The sequence below is a fragment of the Malaclemys terrapin genome, chromosome 6 (assembly GCF_027887155.1).
Source record: "Malaclemys terrapin pileata isolate rMalTer1 chromosome 6, rMalTer1.hap1, whole genome shotgun sequence".
NCBI classification, from domain to species: Eukaryota; Metazoa; Chordata; order Testudines; family Emydidae; genus Malaclemys; species Malaclemys terrapin.
In genome coordinates, this window is record NC_071510.1 from 95,263,249 (window position 1) to 95,282,316 (window position 19,068).

Consider the following 19,068-nt stretch of genomic DNA (forward strand, 5'->3'; position numbering starts at 1 on the left):
ACAGTGCTCACTTTATATTTACTTTTATTACAAATATTTGCACTGTAAAAAAACAAAATAAATAGTATTTTTCAATTCAGCTCATACAAGTACTGTAGTGCAATCTCTATCATGAAAGTTGAACTTACAAATGTAGAATTATGTACAAAAAATAACTGCACTGAAAAATAAAACTATGTAAAACTTTAGAGCCTTCAAGTCCACTCAGTCCTACTTCAGCCAATCGCTCAGACAAAGAAACTCGGTTACAATTTGCAAGAGATAATGCTGTCCGCTTCTTGTTTACAATGTCACCGGAAAGTGAGAACAAGCGTTTGCATGGCACCGTTGTAGCCGGCGTCACAAAATATTTACGTGCCAGATGCACTATAGATTCATGTCCCTTCATCTTCAACCACCGTTCCATAGGACATGCATCCATGCTGATGATGGGTTCTGCTTGATAACGATCCAAAGCAGAGCGGACCAATGCATGTTCATTTTCATCATCATGGAGTCAGATGCCACCAGCAGAAGGTTGATTTTCTTTTTTGGTGGTTCGGGTTCTGTAGTTTCCACATCTGAGTGCTGCTCTTTAAGACTTCTGAAAATATGCTCCACACCTCGTCCCTCTCAGATTTTGGAAGGTACTTCTGATTCTTAAACCTTGGGTCGAGTGCTGTGGCTATGTTTAGAAATCTTACATTGGTATCTTCTTTGCATTTTGTCAAATCTGCAGTGAAAGTGTTCTTAAAACAAACGTGCTGGGTCATCATCCGAGACTGCTATAATATGAAATATATGGCAGAATGTGGGTAAAACAAAGCCGAAGACATACAATTCTCCCCCTGGGAGTTCAGTCACAAATTTAATTAACACTTCTTTTTTTTTTTTTTTTACGAGCATCATCAGCATGGAAGCATATCCTCTGGAATGGTGACCGAAGCATGAAGGGCCATACAAATGTTTAGCATATCTGGCACATAAATACCTTGCAACGCCAGCTACAAAACTGCCATGCAAACACCTGTTCTCACTTTCAGGTGACACTGTAAATAAGAAGCAGGCAGCAGCATCTCCTGTAAATGTAAACAAACTAGCGATTGGCTGAACGAGAAGTAGGACTGAGTGGACTTGTAGGCTCTAAAGTTTTACATTGTTTTGTTTTTGAGAGCAGTTATGTAACAACAACAAAATTTACATTTGTAAGTTGCACTTTCATGATAAAGAGATTGCACTACAGTACTTGTATGAGGTAAACTGATAAACAAAAGAAATAGTATTTTTCATTTTTACAGTGCAAATATTTGTAATAAAAATATTATAAAGTGAGCACTGTACACTTTTCAGAATAGCAGCCGTGTTAGACTGTATCCGCAAAAAGAACAGGAGTACTTGTGGCACCTAGAGACTAACAAATTTATTAGAGCATAAGCTTTCGTGGACTACAGCCCACTTCTTCGGATGCATATAGAGTGAAACATACATTGAGGAGAAATATATATACACACATACAGAGAGCATGTACACTTTGTAGTCTGTGTCGTAATAGAAATTAATATATTTTAAAATGTAAAAAAACATGCGAAAATATTTAATAAATTTCAATTGGTATTCTATTGTTTAAACAGTGCGATTAATCATGATTCTTTTTTTAATCACGATTAATTTTTTTGAGTTAATCACGGGAGTTAACTGCAGTTAATAGACAGCCCTAAAATTGATATGAAAATGACACATTGTTAAAAGAGCATTAAGAGTTAAAATGCAACGGCAAGTGCAAGATTTAAATGTATGGACAAAGTCTACAAATGTAAGGTACGTATTAGATTCTGGCATACAAAGACAAATATAATTAATACTTCTGCACAGTATATGGGTCTCTCTAAAACGTAAACCAAGTTCTCTAAGAAACTTGTTACAGAAATATTAAAAACACATACAGGCTTGCAGTGCATTATTTTTGCAGAATATAATAGCATCACAAGCACAGGGACAGTTTTATGTGCTTGAAATAGAAAACAAATTAACTGCCTCCCCTCAATTATGAAAAAGTAAAGATCTTCAAGGATCTCATACGTTTACTGCTGAACATTTATTTCAAAGTTCTTGTTCCAGCAGTATACTCAAATATACAGTAAATTTAAAACATTTCTTAGATTTACAAAGATTTTTTTTTTTTTTTTGGAACCCTGGAAAACACTACGCAGTTGAGAAGTCCCGGACTACCCATTTCTACTCATAAGCCCAATTCTTCTAAAAGGAGTAATACAAAAGTAAGAGAAATTCTACCTCCCCACTTCTTGACAGTTAAAATATATGCCCAATGCATTATTCTATGCATTTACAAATCAAGTTATCAAGTTTAGAAGAAAACTTAAATTTACAGGTGACAAAAAATCCTGTTTGTATTGCATACTTCTGTCAAAAAGGTAAAAGTGACGAAATTAAAGCAATACAGGATATCCATACTCAATCAGAAACATGTAAAAAGCATTTCTGGTTTTTGAAGGGAAGAAACAATTTAAAAATAAAAACAGAAATAGTGGGGAAAAGGAGGAATCTAGAAGGGCTGGTCTACACTTAAAAATTTGAGTATTATAACTATATCAGTGAGGGGTGTGATTTTTTGCTAATACAGGCCTCGTCTAAACCTGCAGTATGTTGATACACATGGCAATGAAAGACTCTGGCAGTGGAGAGGGAGCAGGGAAAGGTCCAACAGCGGGGAGCTGTCAGAGTCTTTCCCTGCGGCAGGGAAAGGCTCCAGCAGTGGGACACTACACTGCTAAAAATAGCAGCGGGCACGTAGAAAGCCATGCAGGGAACACTATGACGTTGTGCTCAAGACACTCAGAGCTGTGAGCATCTGAGTTACCACTCAGCCTTAGCAAAAGTGAGAGCTTTGCTGCTGCCAAGCTGTGTGTCAGGTCACTGACACACGAACCTGTCTGCCTTGCCAGCCAGCTCTTCAAGCTCTGCCAGTCAAAACCTTGCCTTGCAAGTAACAATCAGTGAACCCCATCTCCCAAAGTCCCCAGAGATGTCTCCCTGAAGTGTACAGTCCCTCTCACTGGACACACTCCGAAATCATTAGAGTCACTGCATCCAAAGTGACAGAGCGATAACAGTGGCTCACAGCTCTGGGTGTCCTAAGCAGGACATCACAAGCATACTCTAAGGTTATGGCCTGTTCATACTCTACTCCCCTAAGCAGTGCCTCACTGTATACCTGTGCTAGCTGAGCATGCAGGGTCTGTACTGAACACACCGATTTATATGTAGACATACCTATAATTACATCAGTAAAAGCCCTAGTACACAGAGTTCTACACCAGTATAATTGCATCCACACTAGGGACTTTTTGTGGATGTAATTATACCAATAGTTAAAGCAGCAACGTTTTCTATTCTAGACCAGCCTGGAAGCTCAGGTTCTGAAAAGCAATACTGTGCCTTTCACGGCAAGGGGGTCTCAATTCCTAGTCAAACAGTGTATATGCTACAACTGACCATCTAGGCAGAAGTCCTCAAGGAGACTGAACCTGTCCTCTTACCCCAAAAGGGGACACCTCCAGAACAGGACTGAAGCATATTGGTCAGTGTGAAGATGCTTACACACTGTTGTAGTCCAGTCTACCAATAAATACTGGAATTCAGTTTCCAGTGCTGTTAACTTGTTACCTTTCATAAGCATGAAATTAACTTCAAATAAAATAAATGTTTGGATCAGTCTTTTGGTCTGTGTTTTAGAAAGAAATGCAAGCATACTAAAAATAATTAGAAAGTGCCTAAAATAATTATGTGTCACACAGTAACAGAATACCACAATTCAGAGATCTAATACAACAGCTAAATTAGCTATAAATAAAATATTTCCCATACCTATTTGCATATCTCAGTGTATTTAGAGTGTTTTCACAGGATGCCATCCCTGGAGAGATAGTAGCAATCTGGAGAAAACAAACCATAAATCAACAAACATTTTGTAAAAAGAATAACATTGCAGAACTTAAGAAGTTTACCTTGCACTTCAGATTTCACATAGATTAGCACATTTTTAAGGCCAGAAGGGACTATAATGATAATTTAATCTGACCTCCTGCATAACACAGGCCAAAGATACTCACTCAGTAATTTCTGCATCAAGCCCATAATTTCTGGCTGAGCTACAGCACATCTTTTAAAACAATGCCCAATCTTGATTTGAAGACTTCAAAGTGATGGAGAATCTACCACAATCCCAAAGTAAATTATTCCAACATTTAGTTACCTTTTCTGCTAAAAATTTCCACATTATTTCTAGGCTGATTTTGTCTAGTTTCAGCTTTTCATCACTGGATCAAACAATGCCTTTTTCTGCTAGATTAAGGAACTGTCTACTAGCCGAGATCTCTCCCCCACGTAGGTATGTGTAGACTGTGATCAAGTCACTTCTTAACCTTCTTTTGGATAAACCAAATTGATTGACTGTCTATCATCTCTCCCTATAGAGATATATTTTCCAGACCTTAAATGGTCACCCTGCTAGCCAGGATGAAGCTTTGATGGGGCCGGGAGCAGTGGAGACACCCTCAGCAGGTGTGAGGGTATGAGATCTCAACTGGGAACAGCTAGGGCAGCGCCCCAAGTGTTCCCTTTACTTCCCCCTCCCACTTGCCTTTAGAATGTGTATGGGGGGGAAGGGAAGGAGCTACTTCTCTCTCTTTCTTTCTCCTACCCCTCTTCTTCATGGTACAGGGCATGGGGAGAGGATATCACATTCTACATCCAGCCCTGATCACCCACCACTGCTGCCTTTGGGTGGTGAGGGTGGTAACAGGACCTGGTGATTGGCTGTGTTTGTTGCCCTGGCAAATAGCCATTTGGGGCCCCCCATTTCAGCTCCACCCTTAAACTAATATAATGGGTCTCCTTTGATCCCAGGGGCTAGATCACCAATTTTGGGATCTGGAAGAGATTTTTCCAATTTGACAAACTGCTATATGGGTTTTCACTCCTATCCAGCATCCCTGTGGTCTGCTCTGATAACTACTGTTAAGGATACCAGATTTGCTAATAACAAATGAAACAACTTGAAGGTGCTGTATGTCACTAAGTATTTACTTAAGCACCCTTTTTGAACCACTAACATTTACGAGACCCGTGGTGCTCTTCTGATGTGGTACAGAACCCCATACAATGCTTGGGGTCTGATCCAAAAGCCTACTGAAAGTCAGTCTGTCTTTCTGCAGCCTTTAATGAACTGTGGATCAGACGGGGGGGGGAAGAGGGAAGGGAGGGAGGAATTACCACAAACTCCATGTTTTAGGAAATTGACCAAACAGCATTAAACACACACCATTATCATTTCCACTAAGTCCATCTCATTGACCTTACTTCATTATTTCAGCACCAGAGCCATGCACTGCAACTTCAAACAACCTTTAAAAAAAACACGAAGTAAAATCACTACAATTTTGAGCTGCATCCATTTAACTCCATGGTTCTCTTTCATTCAGAAGCCTTTCCTATGTTCAGACTCCCAGCATTTACAAACATAAAATCTGATTTTAGGTGAGAGTCTGAGAAATGGGTGGTTGTTACTCCCACTCCCTCTCATAATACCGAGCGTCCTAGCAATTTAATTTTGGTGCTTAAATTTCATCTCACTGAGCATCTCTAGCCTACAGATAAAATTAAAGCTATATATTACATGTATAGGTTCTCTCATACATTGGCTACTGCTGGGGGAATTCTGCACTACTGCACACGCGAAGAATTCATATACCCTGCAGATTTTTTTTCTCTACAGAAAAAATATTCTCTATATTCTACTGGATAGGCACTGCAGATACGCATTTTACCCACCAGGGTCTGCTGTAGCACGAGAACAGAGGGCAGCCGGCTCACTGCCCATAACAATCAGCAGCAGATGGGGAGGAGGAGAGGCTGCATTCAGCACAGGGCCCTGCCCGCAGGGCCAGGTGAGAAGGCATGGGATGGGGCGGGAGGGGGGGAAAACAGACAGCAGGACACAGGGGGCTGCTGGGCAGTCACATAGACTAGAGTTCAGAAGGGATGGGGGGGGAGGACAGACTGTGGTGGGAGCTGAATGGGAGTGGGGGTGAAGGGCCACATGGGGACAGTAGGCGGATGAGTGGGGTTGCAGGGATACATGGAGATGGGGATGGCTGAGTGGGGGTCCAGGGACACGTGGGGATGGCAGCACGTGCCTGTCTGAATGGGAGGTCAGGGTCAGACAGAGTCTGCATGGGGGAGACTCTACTGGATCCTGGCATGAGTTACCAGATTTTTTTTCTTCCCTTACTTACTGTAACTGTGGTTCTTTGAGATGCGATGCACACTTGAGTCTGTGCATGCCCAGCACACCGAAGCTGGAGAATTTTACTTAGCAGTATCTGTAGAGGGGGGCACTCATGCCTCATGGCCATAGTCTCTCCCACCCCCACCCCCACCCCGGCTATATCACGTGTCATCACCCGGACCCCCCTCAGCTCCTTCACACTGAATGCCCAGAGACATACAGATGGGACGGAGGGAGGGTCGTGGAATGAACATCTGCATTACATCAAAGAACCACAGTTACAGTAAAGTAATCTTCGAGTAGATGCAGCCATGTATTCCACTTAGGTGACTCAAGCTGTACCCTCTGGGGTGGGGGCTCAGAGTCTATTTAAAAAAGAACTGCAGGACTGTCTTCCCAATGTTTGCATCTGCTCTGGATGCCGCTGTAATGGCATAATGGTTTGTAAACGTATGTATCAATGACCATGTGGCAGCCCCACAAATGTTCAATATTGAGACATCACTTAAGAAAGCTATGGGCTCAGACCTATATGTAGTGTACATTTCGTATGCAGTCTTGACACAGGAAGTTATCCACTTAGAGATCGTCTGTGAGGAGACTGCTTGTCCCTTCGTATGGTCTGCATATGAGATAAAACAGAAGAGGCAAAGCCCAAAAGGGTTTAGTCCTGTGCGGGTAAAAGGCCAGACATCATCTGACATCTCACGTTTGAAGGCACTGCTCCTCCAAGAATGAATGTGGTTTAGGAAAAAACAAAGGCAAACATACTGCTTGGCTTAAATGAAACAGAGACCACTTTAGACACAAATTTTGGGTGCAGCTGCAACATCACTTGGTCTTTGGAGAATTCCACATAAGAAGACTCTACCATCAAAAGACTACAACTCACACACTCGCAGATGTTATTGCCATGAGGAAAGCATTTTTTTTGACATAAGAGAGGAAAGGGGCAGGATGCCAGAAACTCGAACAGAGGTCCCCTGAGAGCTGCTAAGGCCATGTTAAGGTCCCACAAGGGAAACAGTTCCCCTACCAGTGGATGGAGACAAAGAATTCCTTTCAAGGATCTCGCCACTATGGCTTTGGAAAACACCAATCTTACATGAATGGGTAGATGAAAGGCTGAGATCACCAATAGATGTCCCCCAACAACTGAAGATGCAGCAAACAGTCCAAGATGTCTTGGACACTAGCCAATGTCCGCTGAATTCTGCAGGCCAATGACCACACAGTCAAATCAGCAGGAACGTTCTCGAACGCGTACAGTCTATTAGGGACATAATTAATTCCATTTTCTGAGTAGGGCCCAATGTTGACTTTCCTGTGTTGAGGATGTGACCCAGTCAAGTAAGTGCACAGTGATGCAGATGAGAGGAAGGATTGGGTACTGGTAAGGATAGGGATTGGTGGCCAGTAGGCACCAGGCCAGGGGCCCCCCATCCCGACCACAAGACGAGTGCCAATCCTGGTGCCTGTAGTGCCCCATAAATGGGCCCCAATGTGGGTCAGCTGATGAAGAACAGGAGAAAGATCCTGACCACAATGCTGAGGAGTCTCAGGTTTCTGAGGATAAAGGGGAAGCTAGTCCTCAGGGAGCAAGTAACCGGTCTAACTCATCTGTCACCCAGAACGAGGCAGGGATCGGCGCCAATAATGGAAGCGGTACCACCAGCATCAAGTACACCAGTGCCAGAAACAGTGTTGACCCGAAGTCAGCAGTGGTACTGAAACAGCTGCCTAAGTGGAGGGTGGTGAAAGCCACCACTGTAACATCTGTGTTGCTGACTGCAATGGTGACAAGGAGTTTCCTGGTGCCGAGTTCCTTGCACCGAGTCTGGTACTGGCCCTGGTTCCACAGACTGTGGAAGGGGAACATTGGGCTGTGGTGCCAACAGACCCAAGGGTTCAGCAGCCTGTCCAGCCAATGGGCTATCAACGATGCAGCCCTGGCAAAGTCCTGGACCACAGGAGAGGTTGGAACAAAAAGGCAAAGGATGTCTGTAGCCCCTGGTATGCCACTGATGTGGAAACAGTTACTGCCAGCAATCAGTACCAGACTCAACAGATGCCCTGAGGCCAGAAACTGGAGTCAACAGTACAGGGTCTCTAACCTCCCAATTTGGTACCCGGGAGCGGTTAAGAGGCATTTGGCACCATCCTGCGCACCAGCACTAACCCCAGGCTAGTCCACGCTCTTCCTAGAGGAGGCAGAGGAGACCCCATGAGACCTGGAGTGGTCTCAATAGATTTTATGCAACCTTTTCCTCAATGCATTGGACAGGGAACAGCTCCTCCATCTCTCTGGAGAGGTGCCTGCTCCAGAGTGTGGAGCAGAAGCACTCTCAGAACCTGAGGGTGACCTCTGATCTGCGTCTCGTAAAAAGTATATTAAAAAATTTAAATGGGGGGGGGGGGGGGGGAGAGATAGCTCAGTGGTTTAAGCATTGGCCTGCTAAACCCAAGGTTGAGAGTTCAGTCCTTGAGGGGGCCATTTAGGACAAAAGCTGTCTGGGGATTGGTCCTGCTTTGAGCAGGGGGTTGGACTAGATGACCTCCTGAGGTCCCTTCCTGATGTTCTATGATTCTATAAGGGCCTCTGTGTCAAAGCATGCTGCAGGGCCTGTTTGAGCAGATGCTATTTTAGGCAAAGATCCCTAGCTGAATCCGTTTTGTGAACCATCTACAGATCAAACACCACTCCTTGACATGGGGCTCACTCAAGAACAGCAAGCACCACGTGTGGTGATCATTGTTAGGGATCACTCCGCCACATGACGACAATGCTTAAACCCCAGAGAGGGCATCACAGGGGAATACTTAACTAAATACAACTAACGCTAATTTAACCAACATTAAGGGTACTACTAACTACATACAACTAGAAAAAACACTAAAATAGGGAGAAGTTATGAGGTTAAGACCACACAGACCTCTGACTCCAGCCCCGAGCAGTAAAAAGGAACTAAAGAAGGTTGGGGCAGTGCCACCTCATATAGCCAGGGAGGGGCTATGGCCACAAGGCACGAGCACCGCCCCTCCACAGGTAGAGCAACGCAAAATTGTCCAGCTCTGGTACACACACACCTAAATGGAACACATGGCTACTCAAAGAACTGTTCTCCATTTCAGCACTCGTGTGACCTGACAGGGATTTAAGGGATTCATTGTGGCCCCCAATTCAGGACCGCACATGTGCCTGTTTAAAGTTAAATATATGCTTACATGCTTTCCTGAAAGAGATGCTTTCCTGAATTGGGAACTTTATCTATAGATAAATTTATATTGCTAACAAAGTATCAAATAAAGAGGTCTGGATCCTACTCTTGTTTCAATTTCAAATTTAGTATCAAAGTAAAATACTGCAGCTCGCAGCATCTTTTGAACATTCAGTAAATTTAATTATGCTAAAATCAGGTACTAGTGGCATAACTGTGTCCTAGCTCTTCCACATTATCTAGTTTGCTCCTCCAAGTGCCACATGAAAAGGTAAACATGGGACTACTCAGGGCAACTATGTCTATAATCTTTCACAGTAAAATTTTTCTGCCAGTCCAGACAACAGCAGTTTGAAACAGATGAAGATTAGTGTAGTATAGTGAAGATTGCGTATTGTACAAGAGCGCAAGCAATCATCCTGAGAAGAAATTCTCCTACTTCAGAGAATGGAAAAATATGGGGGTAGGAAAGGCTGGAAAAGTCTAGGGAGTCCTGCTATCCCACACCAAATTTAAACCTCTAATATTAGTACATACTGGTTGCTAAGAAAAGCAGAGAAAAATTATTCATTTAAACAGATCACATGACTGCCACAAGCTTTTCTTTATGAATTACTATGGGACCTAATAAACAAGATCTGCAAATTTCTAAATCCTTGCAAAGCCATTACTGTGTAAAGGGGGTATCAGGCATTAGCTTGCATCAAGTTGTGTTCAAACTAAGCCCTCACCTGACAATTGTTCCAATACCTCAAGGGAGCTGAGTAACTGAATTTTGTGAATGTACTACTGTATCATTCACACTGTTCTAAATACAGCTTTGCATTTCTTTACACATTCCATTCTTAAAGAGTACTGACTGAAAAAGACATCAATAACATCACACACAGCAAGACCTTCTAGTTTTTCTTTCACTCACTAAAATCAATCTATTCAGGAGGTATTTGACAGAGGACTACATATGCTGCAATATTTAGGTATAACTGAAAATTTCCACTAGAGAGACAAGGCCAATGACGTAATATCTGTTGTTAGATCAACTTCTGCTGGGGGAAAGACAAGCTTACACACAGTAGCTGTCTTTCTAATATCCTGAGACCAATACTGCAAAAAAAGTTCCCACTAGTACTTTCCAGGTAAAAGTTAGCAGATTTCTTAAAAACATCGGGCACCTTTCCTCACTCCATTAGGTTACCGGTTTTGAGTCTTTGTTCCTGAACTACACCTCTTCACTCTACTCTTTGGTAGGATAAAAACCTTTCCCTATCATTTTGGAATGGCTACATTTGGAGAACAATTCTGCTCTATATTTCCTTTGGAAACATGAACCTGAAATCATTACCAAAAGCCCCGTATTTCTAAATCCACATATCACAAATGAATGAGATACACAGACATGAGAGGGGAGAGACAAAGACATTCAGTTACAAAATAACATGCATGGTACATAGACAAAACCAACAGGTTCTTAGTTTAATATAGCGCCAAAGAAGATGCTCTGTAAATATTTATAATGTATTCAGGTCTCAAGAGGAATGATTCACCTGTTGCTGCCTATTGTTTCATTACTTTAGCAAGCTATAATTTGACACTCTAGTTACCTGCCATGTACCGACAACCATCTTTGCACATTGATTTGGAAGCAGGCTGACATTATGGAGACAGTAAATATCACTGGAGAAGACATGCTTGTTCCAAGTCTCTTACCAGGGTCTTATTTTCCTAAACTGTTACCCTTAGCTTGGTCTTACTCAGCGGAGGACTGCAAAACAAAATCTAATTTAATCTGTTCAGTCTTTTCTGAGCTATTCAAGCATGAAAAGAATGGTTACTTAAACCTTATAGTAATAGTGGTTCTTTGAGATGTTGTTGCCCATGCAGATCCCACTCTAGGTGCTCACATGCTCCATGAGCACAGCAAAATCAGAATATTTTGAAGAGCAGTGTGTGTTGGGCCCCATCCACACTGTATATGTGCCTCCGCAATCCCTCAGCTCCCTCACTATTTCAGAATCCCAGATAAGAAGACTGTGGGAAAGCAGAGATGGACAGCACATCATGGGATCCATACAAACATCTCAAAAACCAGTTACTATAAAGGTAAGCATTTTTTGCTTCAAGTATGTGTCTGTGTGGATCCCACTCTAGGTGGGATTGAGGAGTTCTGACTGTCACTTAACTAAAACAACTGACACTGCTCTATCAGCCAGGTTAAGGGCATAGCATTTAATGAAATTAAGAGGATTAACTCTACGTAGCTGCCTTGCAAATTTCAGACACAGAAATCCTAAAGCATGGAGAGGATGCTGCTTGTGCTCTAGTGGAGTGAGCGCAAATCTGTGAAGAAAATGGTATATATTTCAGCCATACGATCATATAATAGCAGACAGATATACACTGTGTAATCCATTTTGAAATTCTCTTGAGAGGAGATGGCAAAAAAAGAAGGGGTGTGGGGGGGGAAGACAGCCTAAAAGGGTTTGTTCTGTCAAGTTAGTATATTATAAGGCCCTCCCAAGTTATGGAATTCTCTCTCCCCCTGAAAGGTATGGAGTCTTGGAGGGAGAAGGGGAATGGATAAATTAGGTCAAATGAAAGACTGACACAACTTTGGGAATCAACTTGGGATGAAGTTTTTATACCATCATATCTCTGTGAATGGATGTGTAAGGAGGGTTAACTACGAGAGCTTGGAGTTCAGTTCCAACTGATGTAATGGTAACTAAAACAGCCATCTTGAGTACAAGAGTAAACATCACTCCGAAAGAGGCTCAAAGGGGGGGCTCCATCAGGTTTGTAAGGATAACGTTGAGCTCCCCACACTGGAGTGGGCTGGTCTACACTGAAAAGTTACATGGGTATAGTTATGTCTCTCAGGGGTGTGAAAAATTCACAACCTGAGAGATGCAGTTAAATCAACCTAATCCCCAGTGTAAACAGCACTAGGTCAACAGAAGAATTCTTCTGTCAACCTAGCTATCACCTCTCAGATATGTGGATTACCAAAAGCAATAGGAGAACCCCTCCCATCACTGTAGTAAGTGCCTACACTGAAGCGTTACAGCAGCTCAACAAATGCAACGTATGAATAGAATGTGCGGACTGCACATTCAAATTAATGCTCCTCTGTATTAATTTGAATTTACAGTCAAATTTGTTTGACTATACATTAACAATTAATGCTCTGCTTCCTTGCTTTTATAAATACAGGAGATAAAGGGCAAACAACTATGTTAATGCAACACTAAGACTTAAAACACAGAAGTCAGTCAATTCAAATATTCCCACAGCAACTAACTTTGCATCATTGCATAAACCTAACTTTTTTTGTACTTCTTATAGTTAATTTGCTTTGATGTAATATTTTTGCAATGTGGCATAATTAGAACTATAAAACTTTTCAATTTACTGGCTTCTGATACATTTAAATATCACCCATAACATTGCTTTCAGATTTTTTTAAGAAGCGGTAGATGAGATTTTTTTTTAAATCTCCATTCTGGCTTTATTTAAAAATACAGTGCAATGTGAAATTTTTGTAGCAGAGTTTTTCTCTAATGTTTTTATTAAATTAGCAGTAAGAGCCAGGAGTATCGCTGGTTTTTGACTCATTACCTAATACATCTTATTTCAGGATCTTCAAATATTTAGCCCTTAACATTTGTAATCAATATGTTACCCAGTGTTAGTGGAAATACTGTTCTGCAACCATGACCTCGTGCTAATACTGTACACACATTTTAAAAGTCTATCACAGTGAAGGCATGCTACTTTAACACATATTAACAAGTTAAATTACAGTGGTGGCTTTAATGTGAACAGCAATTAATACACATTAAAGGCAGTGAGCCTTATATACACTAGTCTTTTCAAACATGTTAGCACACGTTAGTTAAAACATGCTAACATTACACCTTTAAATCCTAATCCAGACAGTCCCATAAGCATATCTCGTTGTGATTTAACCAGTACAACTTCTAGAGCAGTCAAAAGCCAGGGAAAACAGCTTTACATTCCAATGCTCTCTCACATACTATGATTAATAACAATCATAACAATATATACTTATGTTTATACACACACATCCCTCAATATACCACTTAGATTAGCAATAATACAGTATTTACAAACTCAAAGAGGATGCCCTTACTAAAAGTCTGGAGCTATGCTGATGCTCCTTTGAAGCTGAAGATTTTGTTGGATGTTTCTAACTTCCACATACTCAAGGTACCTCAAGAAAACTAGAAAGGGTACTGTGCCAGCAAACCAGAGTTCTGCTTCTCAGAGGGTCGCAAGGTAAGATTGCAACTTCTCCTTCCGAGCTCTGATAGCTCAAAACAATATCTTTAAGCAGATCTTACATCTGTGGCTTTCTTTATAGCGAAACAGGTCCCACTCATAATTGTCCACATTGAACATCTTTTTTTCAACTCTTGAAGCTTCTGGATCATATTCTGATTTCCTACATACAGTAGAGAACATTTTAAACACTAGGCCTATTAAGGCTTAATACTAAAAATTATAACAGAAAACCTAATAAACTATAAAAGGACAATTGGATAAAACAATCCATGAATTCATCGTAAAGAGCTTTTCAGGCTCAAAAAACAGCCCTCCAAAGCTGATTTGTGCAAGAAAAAATGAACTAGTGGGTATGCACTAGCACATTTCAAGAACCTGAATTCACGTACATACAAGATGTTCCTTAAGATGGAAGTTTATGGATAATATATACACAACCCACATTTGCAAAATGTTTTGAACTCTAATGGCAAATTAGAACATTTGAGACAGATTTATTTCTCTTGTAAACAAATCTCCTTACAAGAAAAGATCCTCTCACTGCCAAAAGACAGGATAATTGGGGGCGGGGGGGGGGGGGGGGAGTGAAATTTTGATAAAGTATTTTACATGATCAATAAAATGAGACTATTTTCTTTTAAAGTATTTACTTTTTGTTTAAAAAAAAAATCCATATTCTAAGGCTAAAAAGATTTGAAATCTTATGCCTCAGCAAATCAAAGGTGTGTTTGTATTAGCGGACAACCCATGTGTTCTAGCTTATATACCGCATAAGGTGTTAACTTTGCACATATACTAAAGTTTTAATCAGAGTTGTAGTTATGATGAGAACCATAACTTACAAGTTCCTGACATCTGTGTGTGTAAAATAATCACGAAGTTGCTCTAGCAGTTCTTAGAAGTTCCTTCTTTTAATAAATTAAATAAATAAAATAAAATAAAATAAAATAAAAAGACAAGGACACACACGATCATGGTATTCTACAGTCAAATAAATGCAGTCATTACATTGCATACTCACATTTTTTCCACACACTAGGACTTTACGCCCTTTACATAGAACACACTGTGCTTGAAAGTGTAAATTCTGAAAACAGCAGTGTACACAGTTTTAGCAGAAAGGTCTGCAAGTTTGTTGCATCCTTTGCAATGCCATTTTAAAATATAGGGGTAAGAAGAAAGACGGCATCAGATGTTTCTCAAGACTGGCATGTCCTTTGCTACATTCTCTGCATCAGTTTCAGTTTTGCACTTCCAGTAGAGCACAGTACATTAAGTTGATGTATTAGACTAGCACATGTGAAATCTGAACTGAGTGTGTCATCAATGACATGATCTAATTCAGCGATTCTCAAACTGTGGGTCGGGACCCCAAAGTGGATCACAACCCAGTTTTAATGGGGTCACCAGGGCTGGCATTAGACTTGCTGGGGCCCGGGGCCAAGGATGAAAGCCAAAGCCCAGCGTCTTCAGCCCTGGTTGGCTGTGCTCAGATTACAGGACCCCAGATGGAGCAGAAGCCCTTGGGCTTCAGTTTAGGCCACACCCAATTTTGGAATTGGCCCCCCCACCCACAGGGCAGTGGAGCTCTGGTGGGCTCGGGCTTCAGTCCCCACTCCTGGGGTCGTATAGTAATTTTTGTTGTCAGAAGGGGGTCACGGTGCAATTAAGTTTGAGAATCCCTGATCTAATTCATAACATCAATGGTTGGGGAGTAAGAGGGTCAGAAGAAACAGAAAGACTGTTTCGAGGGTAGGAAAGGCTGACTAGGGTTTGTGGAGGTGCTGAACAGCTGACTGGTCTGACCTAACTATCTTAAACTATATTTGATAATATGTTCCTTCACAAGTGGTGCAATTTGTACATATCTGAAATGTTCCCATTTCTCTGCTTTGTTAAAAATGAGTAATTTTCCAATTGCTTATAAACCTGGTTTCTACAAATGTTTCCACAATCAATCATACAGAATTTTAAAAATAAATCTTTTAAAAAAAGATAATCTAAATGCAAAAACAGCATACAAGACATAACTGCTACAAAACATTTTTTGCGGTCTTAAAAAAAACCCACGGCCAAAAATATTTGTTTAAACTTACATACACAAAAAATACTCCAAAACCCAACATCTTGTCTTTAGGTTGACAATAAGCATGAGAAAATTCAAAATAAAAAGTTAAGTGCCTGAAAAATATGTGGCTTATAATGAAAGGGTCTTCACATTCCTAATTATGGGAATACTGTAATTATGTGGTTGGAAAACAAACAAAAAATATCATGCAGTCAAATTTCCACACCCCCACATTCAGAAGCTCATTTTACAGTGAACATATTTCTGAAATTAAAAAAAAAATGAATGTTTCATCCATAATTAAAGCACAAAGAACTGATCAAAGAATCATAAGGACCACTCCAGCATTCTCAACGCAATTCTCAATGTAATAAATAAATAAAAATAGTAAATTCTTCTCATAGATGTCAAAAATTATAAAAATTAAGCAAATTCAACCTGGGAAATCAGGAAAATAATACACAGATATCTATGTAGTATTCAAAAAGTGGTATGATTTTAATCAGAACTGCACTCTGATTCAATTAGTCTAATTCCTGCATGTATTCATATTCCTATCTGTTTACTATTTTTGATTTAAACAAGTTTTCACCACTGTTACCACAGCAGATCTAATACAGCTATGGCAAAGTGAGTTTGGTCTATTCTGGCTTTGCACTAGTAATAAAACATGTTAAAAGAAACTAACTGTAGGGCCAATTTCTGCTCATGGAAAACAGGCAAAAGTAATGGAAGACTAAGTTGCAGAATCTTTATTACTAGTGCTCATGCACAAGCCAGAAAGAACACAGTTCAGCTTTCTGATTCTGGGTGAAATTAGTTGAGTCGGCTGTTTGGAGGAGGTTGGGGGGGGCAGGAGGGGGGGAAGAAGACTACCACATTTCCATTTATAAATTCAATGTTTGATCCAGAAGTTATTGAGAGAGAACCGTTATGGAACACAAAATGTCCATTTTTACTAAAATCGATTTCACAGTAGAACTGCACTTGAAAGTTAAAGAGAACCTTTGGTTCTCCTAATCTGTTCCCTCTGCCAATTTGGCAGAACAAGTCTTGCTTTTCAGAATGATTGCTGGGTAATGATATTGCACATTGATGTATGTATGTCTCTATCCCCTTCTTTAATTCTCCTATACTAACTTCTCTAATCCCTTTCACCTCCAAGCAGACTATCCTACAGTCTGAGTACTTGATACCAAACTCTGAATTTATCTTTTTGTCAGGTCAGAGACTCTCATGCATTTCCCCCCATCTTTTCCAAGATTCTGGTACTACTGCCAAACACATACACAATGAAGATATCTGGCTGGGGAGAAGGAAAAAGGGGAGGAAAGATGATCTCTAAGTGTCATGCCATATGTTGGATACAATCAAGTTTAATATACATTCCATGGGTGACGTACCTGAGCCCACTTATCCACTGATGCTTTAAAAAACCCCACACCCCTATCTGGGTCTATTCTGGTTATGTGATATGTATGTAACTCTTCATCCTTGTAACTGATACCTGTAATCCCTCATAACACAAGCCAGACCCCAGATTACAGTACCTTCCCTCTTAACTTGTGTACATTTAATTTTAAACATTAACTTTAAATAAAAATTTTAAATCTACACTCTTGGTAGCAAGTTACCAAGACTAACCATCAGATCATTAATAGGCAGTTCCTGTTCTCTTTATAAATATATCACTTACAATCTAATAAACAAACTTACCATACAGGTACGGGAATTTTCTCCTATGAATGAATCTCTTAGCACCTGAGTAAGTTTGCTTGCTCTGAATGGAGTATGAGGTTTATTTCGGCCTAAGGCTCTAATGCACTCCTGAAAGAACAAACAAGTTTATGTTCTCCTCATAATCAAAGCAAAAATATTACAATATAAATGCAATCCACATACAGAAAATATAAGCACAGGATGATATGTTGCTGTACTTTAAATTAAAATTAAGTTAATATTAGGCATCCACCTTCAATTAATGTAATGAAGGAAGTTCAGAATTAATACTAACGGTTTGTATACACTCAAGTTGGGGGTGTAATTTTCATCGAAGGCAGACATGCATACTAGCTTTGATCAAGTTAACACACTAAAAATAGCATTATAGCAGTGGCAGCACAAGCAGCATGACAGGATAGCCGCCCTGAGTATAATCCCACCTGCTACCCTAGGTACTAAGATGGATAGCTCATTCTGCCATCCAAGCTGCCGCAGCTATCACGCATGCAACTATTTTTAGCATGCTTGATCAAATCTAGCGTACACATGTAAACCTTAGCTAGAAATTACATCTCCAGGTCAAGGGCAGCCAAATCTTTAGTCCCCAAGTTCACAATCACAGCACTGTAGTTATGCGTTGAAAGACAAGCACATAACTGTACTTTGTGGAGGAAGCGTGGTCTAGCAAGGAAACATGTTAGGATTGTGAATCTGGAGTTCTAGGGAATTCAGTGCATTCAAGGTTAGGTGGCAGCTATGCAAGAGTTTTGAGGATCTCAATGGCCCCTAAATGTTGGATTTAGGCATGAAATCCCTTTGTGGATCTAGCCCCCAAATGTCACTTGGTAATAATGTTGCCATCCCATGCTTATGCTAAGAAAATCTTTATACCATATTACCAAGTAATTTTATGTTCTATGTCATGCTTGTTACACAATAATTAACAAGTAGAACTATAGTACAAGTGTCCGCTTAAGCATTTAGAGGAAACATTTTAAATGTCGTAGCAATCAATTTATCAATTTAGTGGACAAGACCTACCTACACAAACACTCATCTTATTAGAGACTTTTTTTGGTTATATGAAGAATAATAAATGAGCAGACTTCCATCTGCTCAAATAGAATTGAGTGAATTTTATTTACCTTGAGTGCTAAAAGGCTCTTGTTAATTTCAGCACCTTCCAGCCGTGTTTGCCTATCAGCACTGGAAGTATCTGCTCCTCTTTCATTTCCAGCCAAATCAATCAGAGAAAATTTACCATGCAGTTTCCCTTTCCTTCTGAGAATAATCTGAAACACTGCATGGCTCCGAGATGAATGTGCATTTGCAGATGTCTGACCAGATGTTCTTTTTAAAAAAAAAAAAAAAAAAAAAAGGGGGGGGGGGAAGGAGGAGAAAACTATTTAGTGCACATGAAGGACCACACACACTGAAACATCCTGTAAGTTAGCTCTTCAGGGCAGGGAAGA

At 40.5% G+C, this 19,068-nt stretch overlaps 1 protein-coding gene across 5 annotated transcripts in view; it reads right to left on the minus strand.

Moving 5' to 3' along the window:
• Positions 1–19,068, minus strand: part of KIF2A (kinesin family member 2A) — an 86,356-nt gene that overhangs the window by 11,646 nt on the left and 55,642 nt on the right. For all 5 annotated transcript variants that reach the window (XM_054033036.1, XM_054033034.1, XM_054033035.1 and 2 more), the window contains exons 14-16: positions 18,742–18,946; positions 17,591–17,701; positions 3,865–3,932 (exon numbers count right to left, since the gene is read on the minus strand). In XM_054033036.1, the coding sequence (XP_053889011.1) occupies positions 3,865–3,932; positions 17,591–17,701; positions 18,742–18,946 (384 nt within the window). The remainder of the gene's footprint in view (positions 1–3,864; positions 3,933–17,590; positions 17,702–18,741; positions 18,947–19,068) is intronic.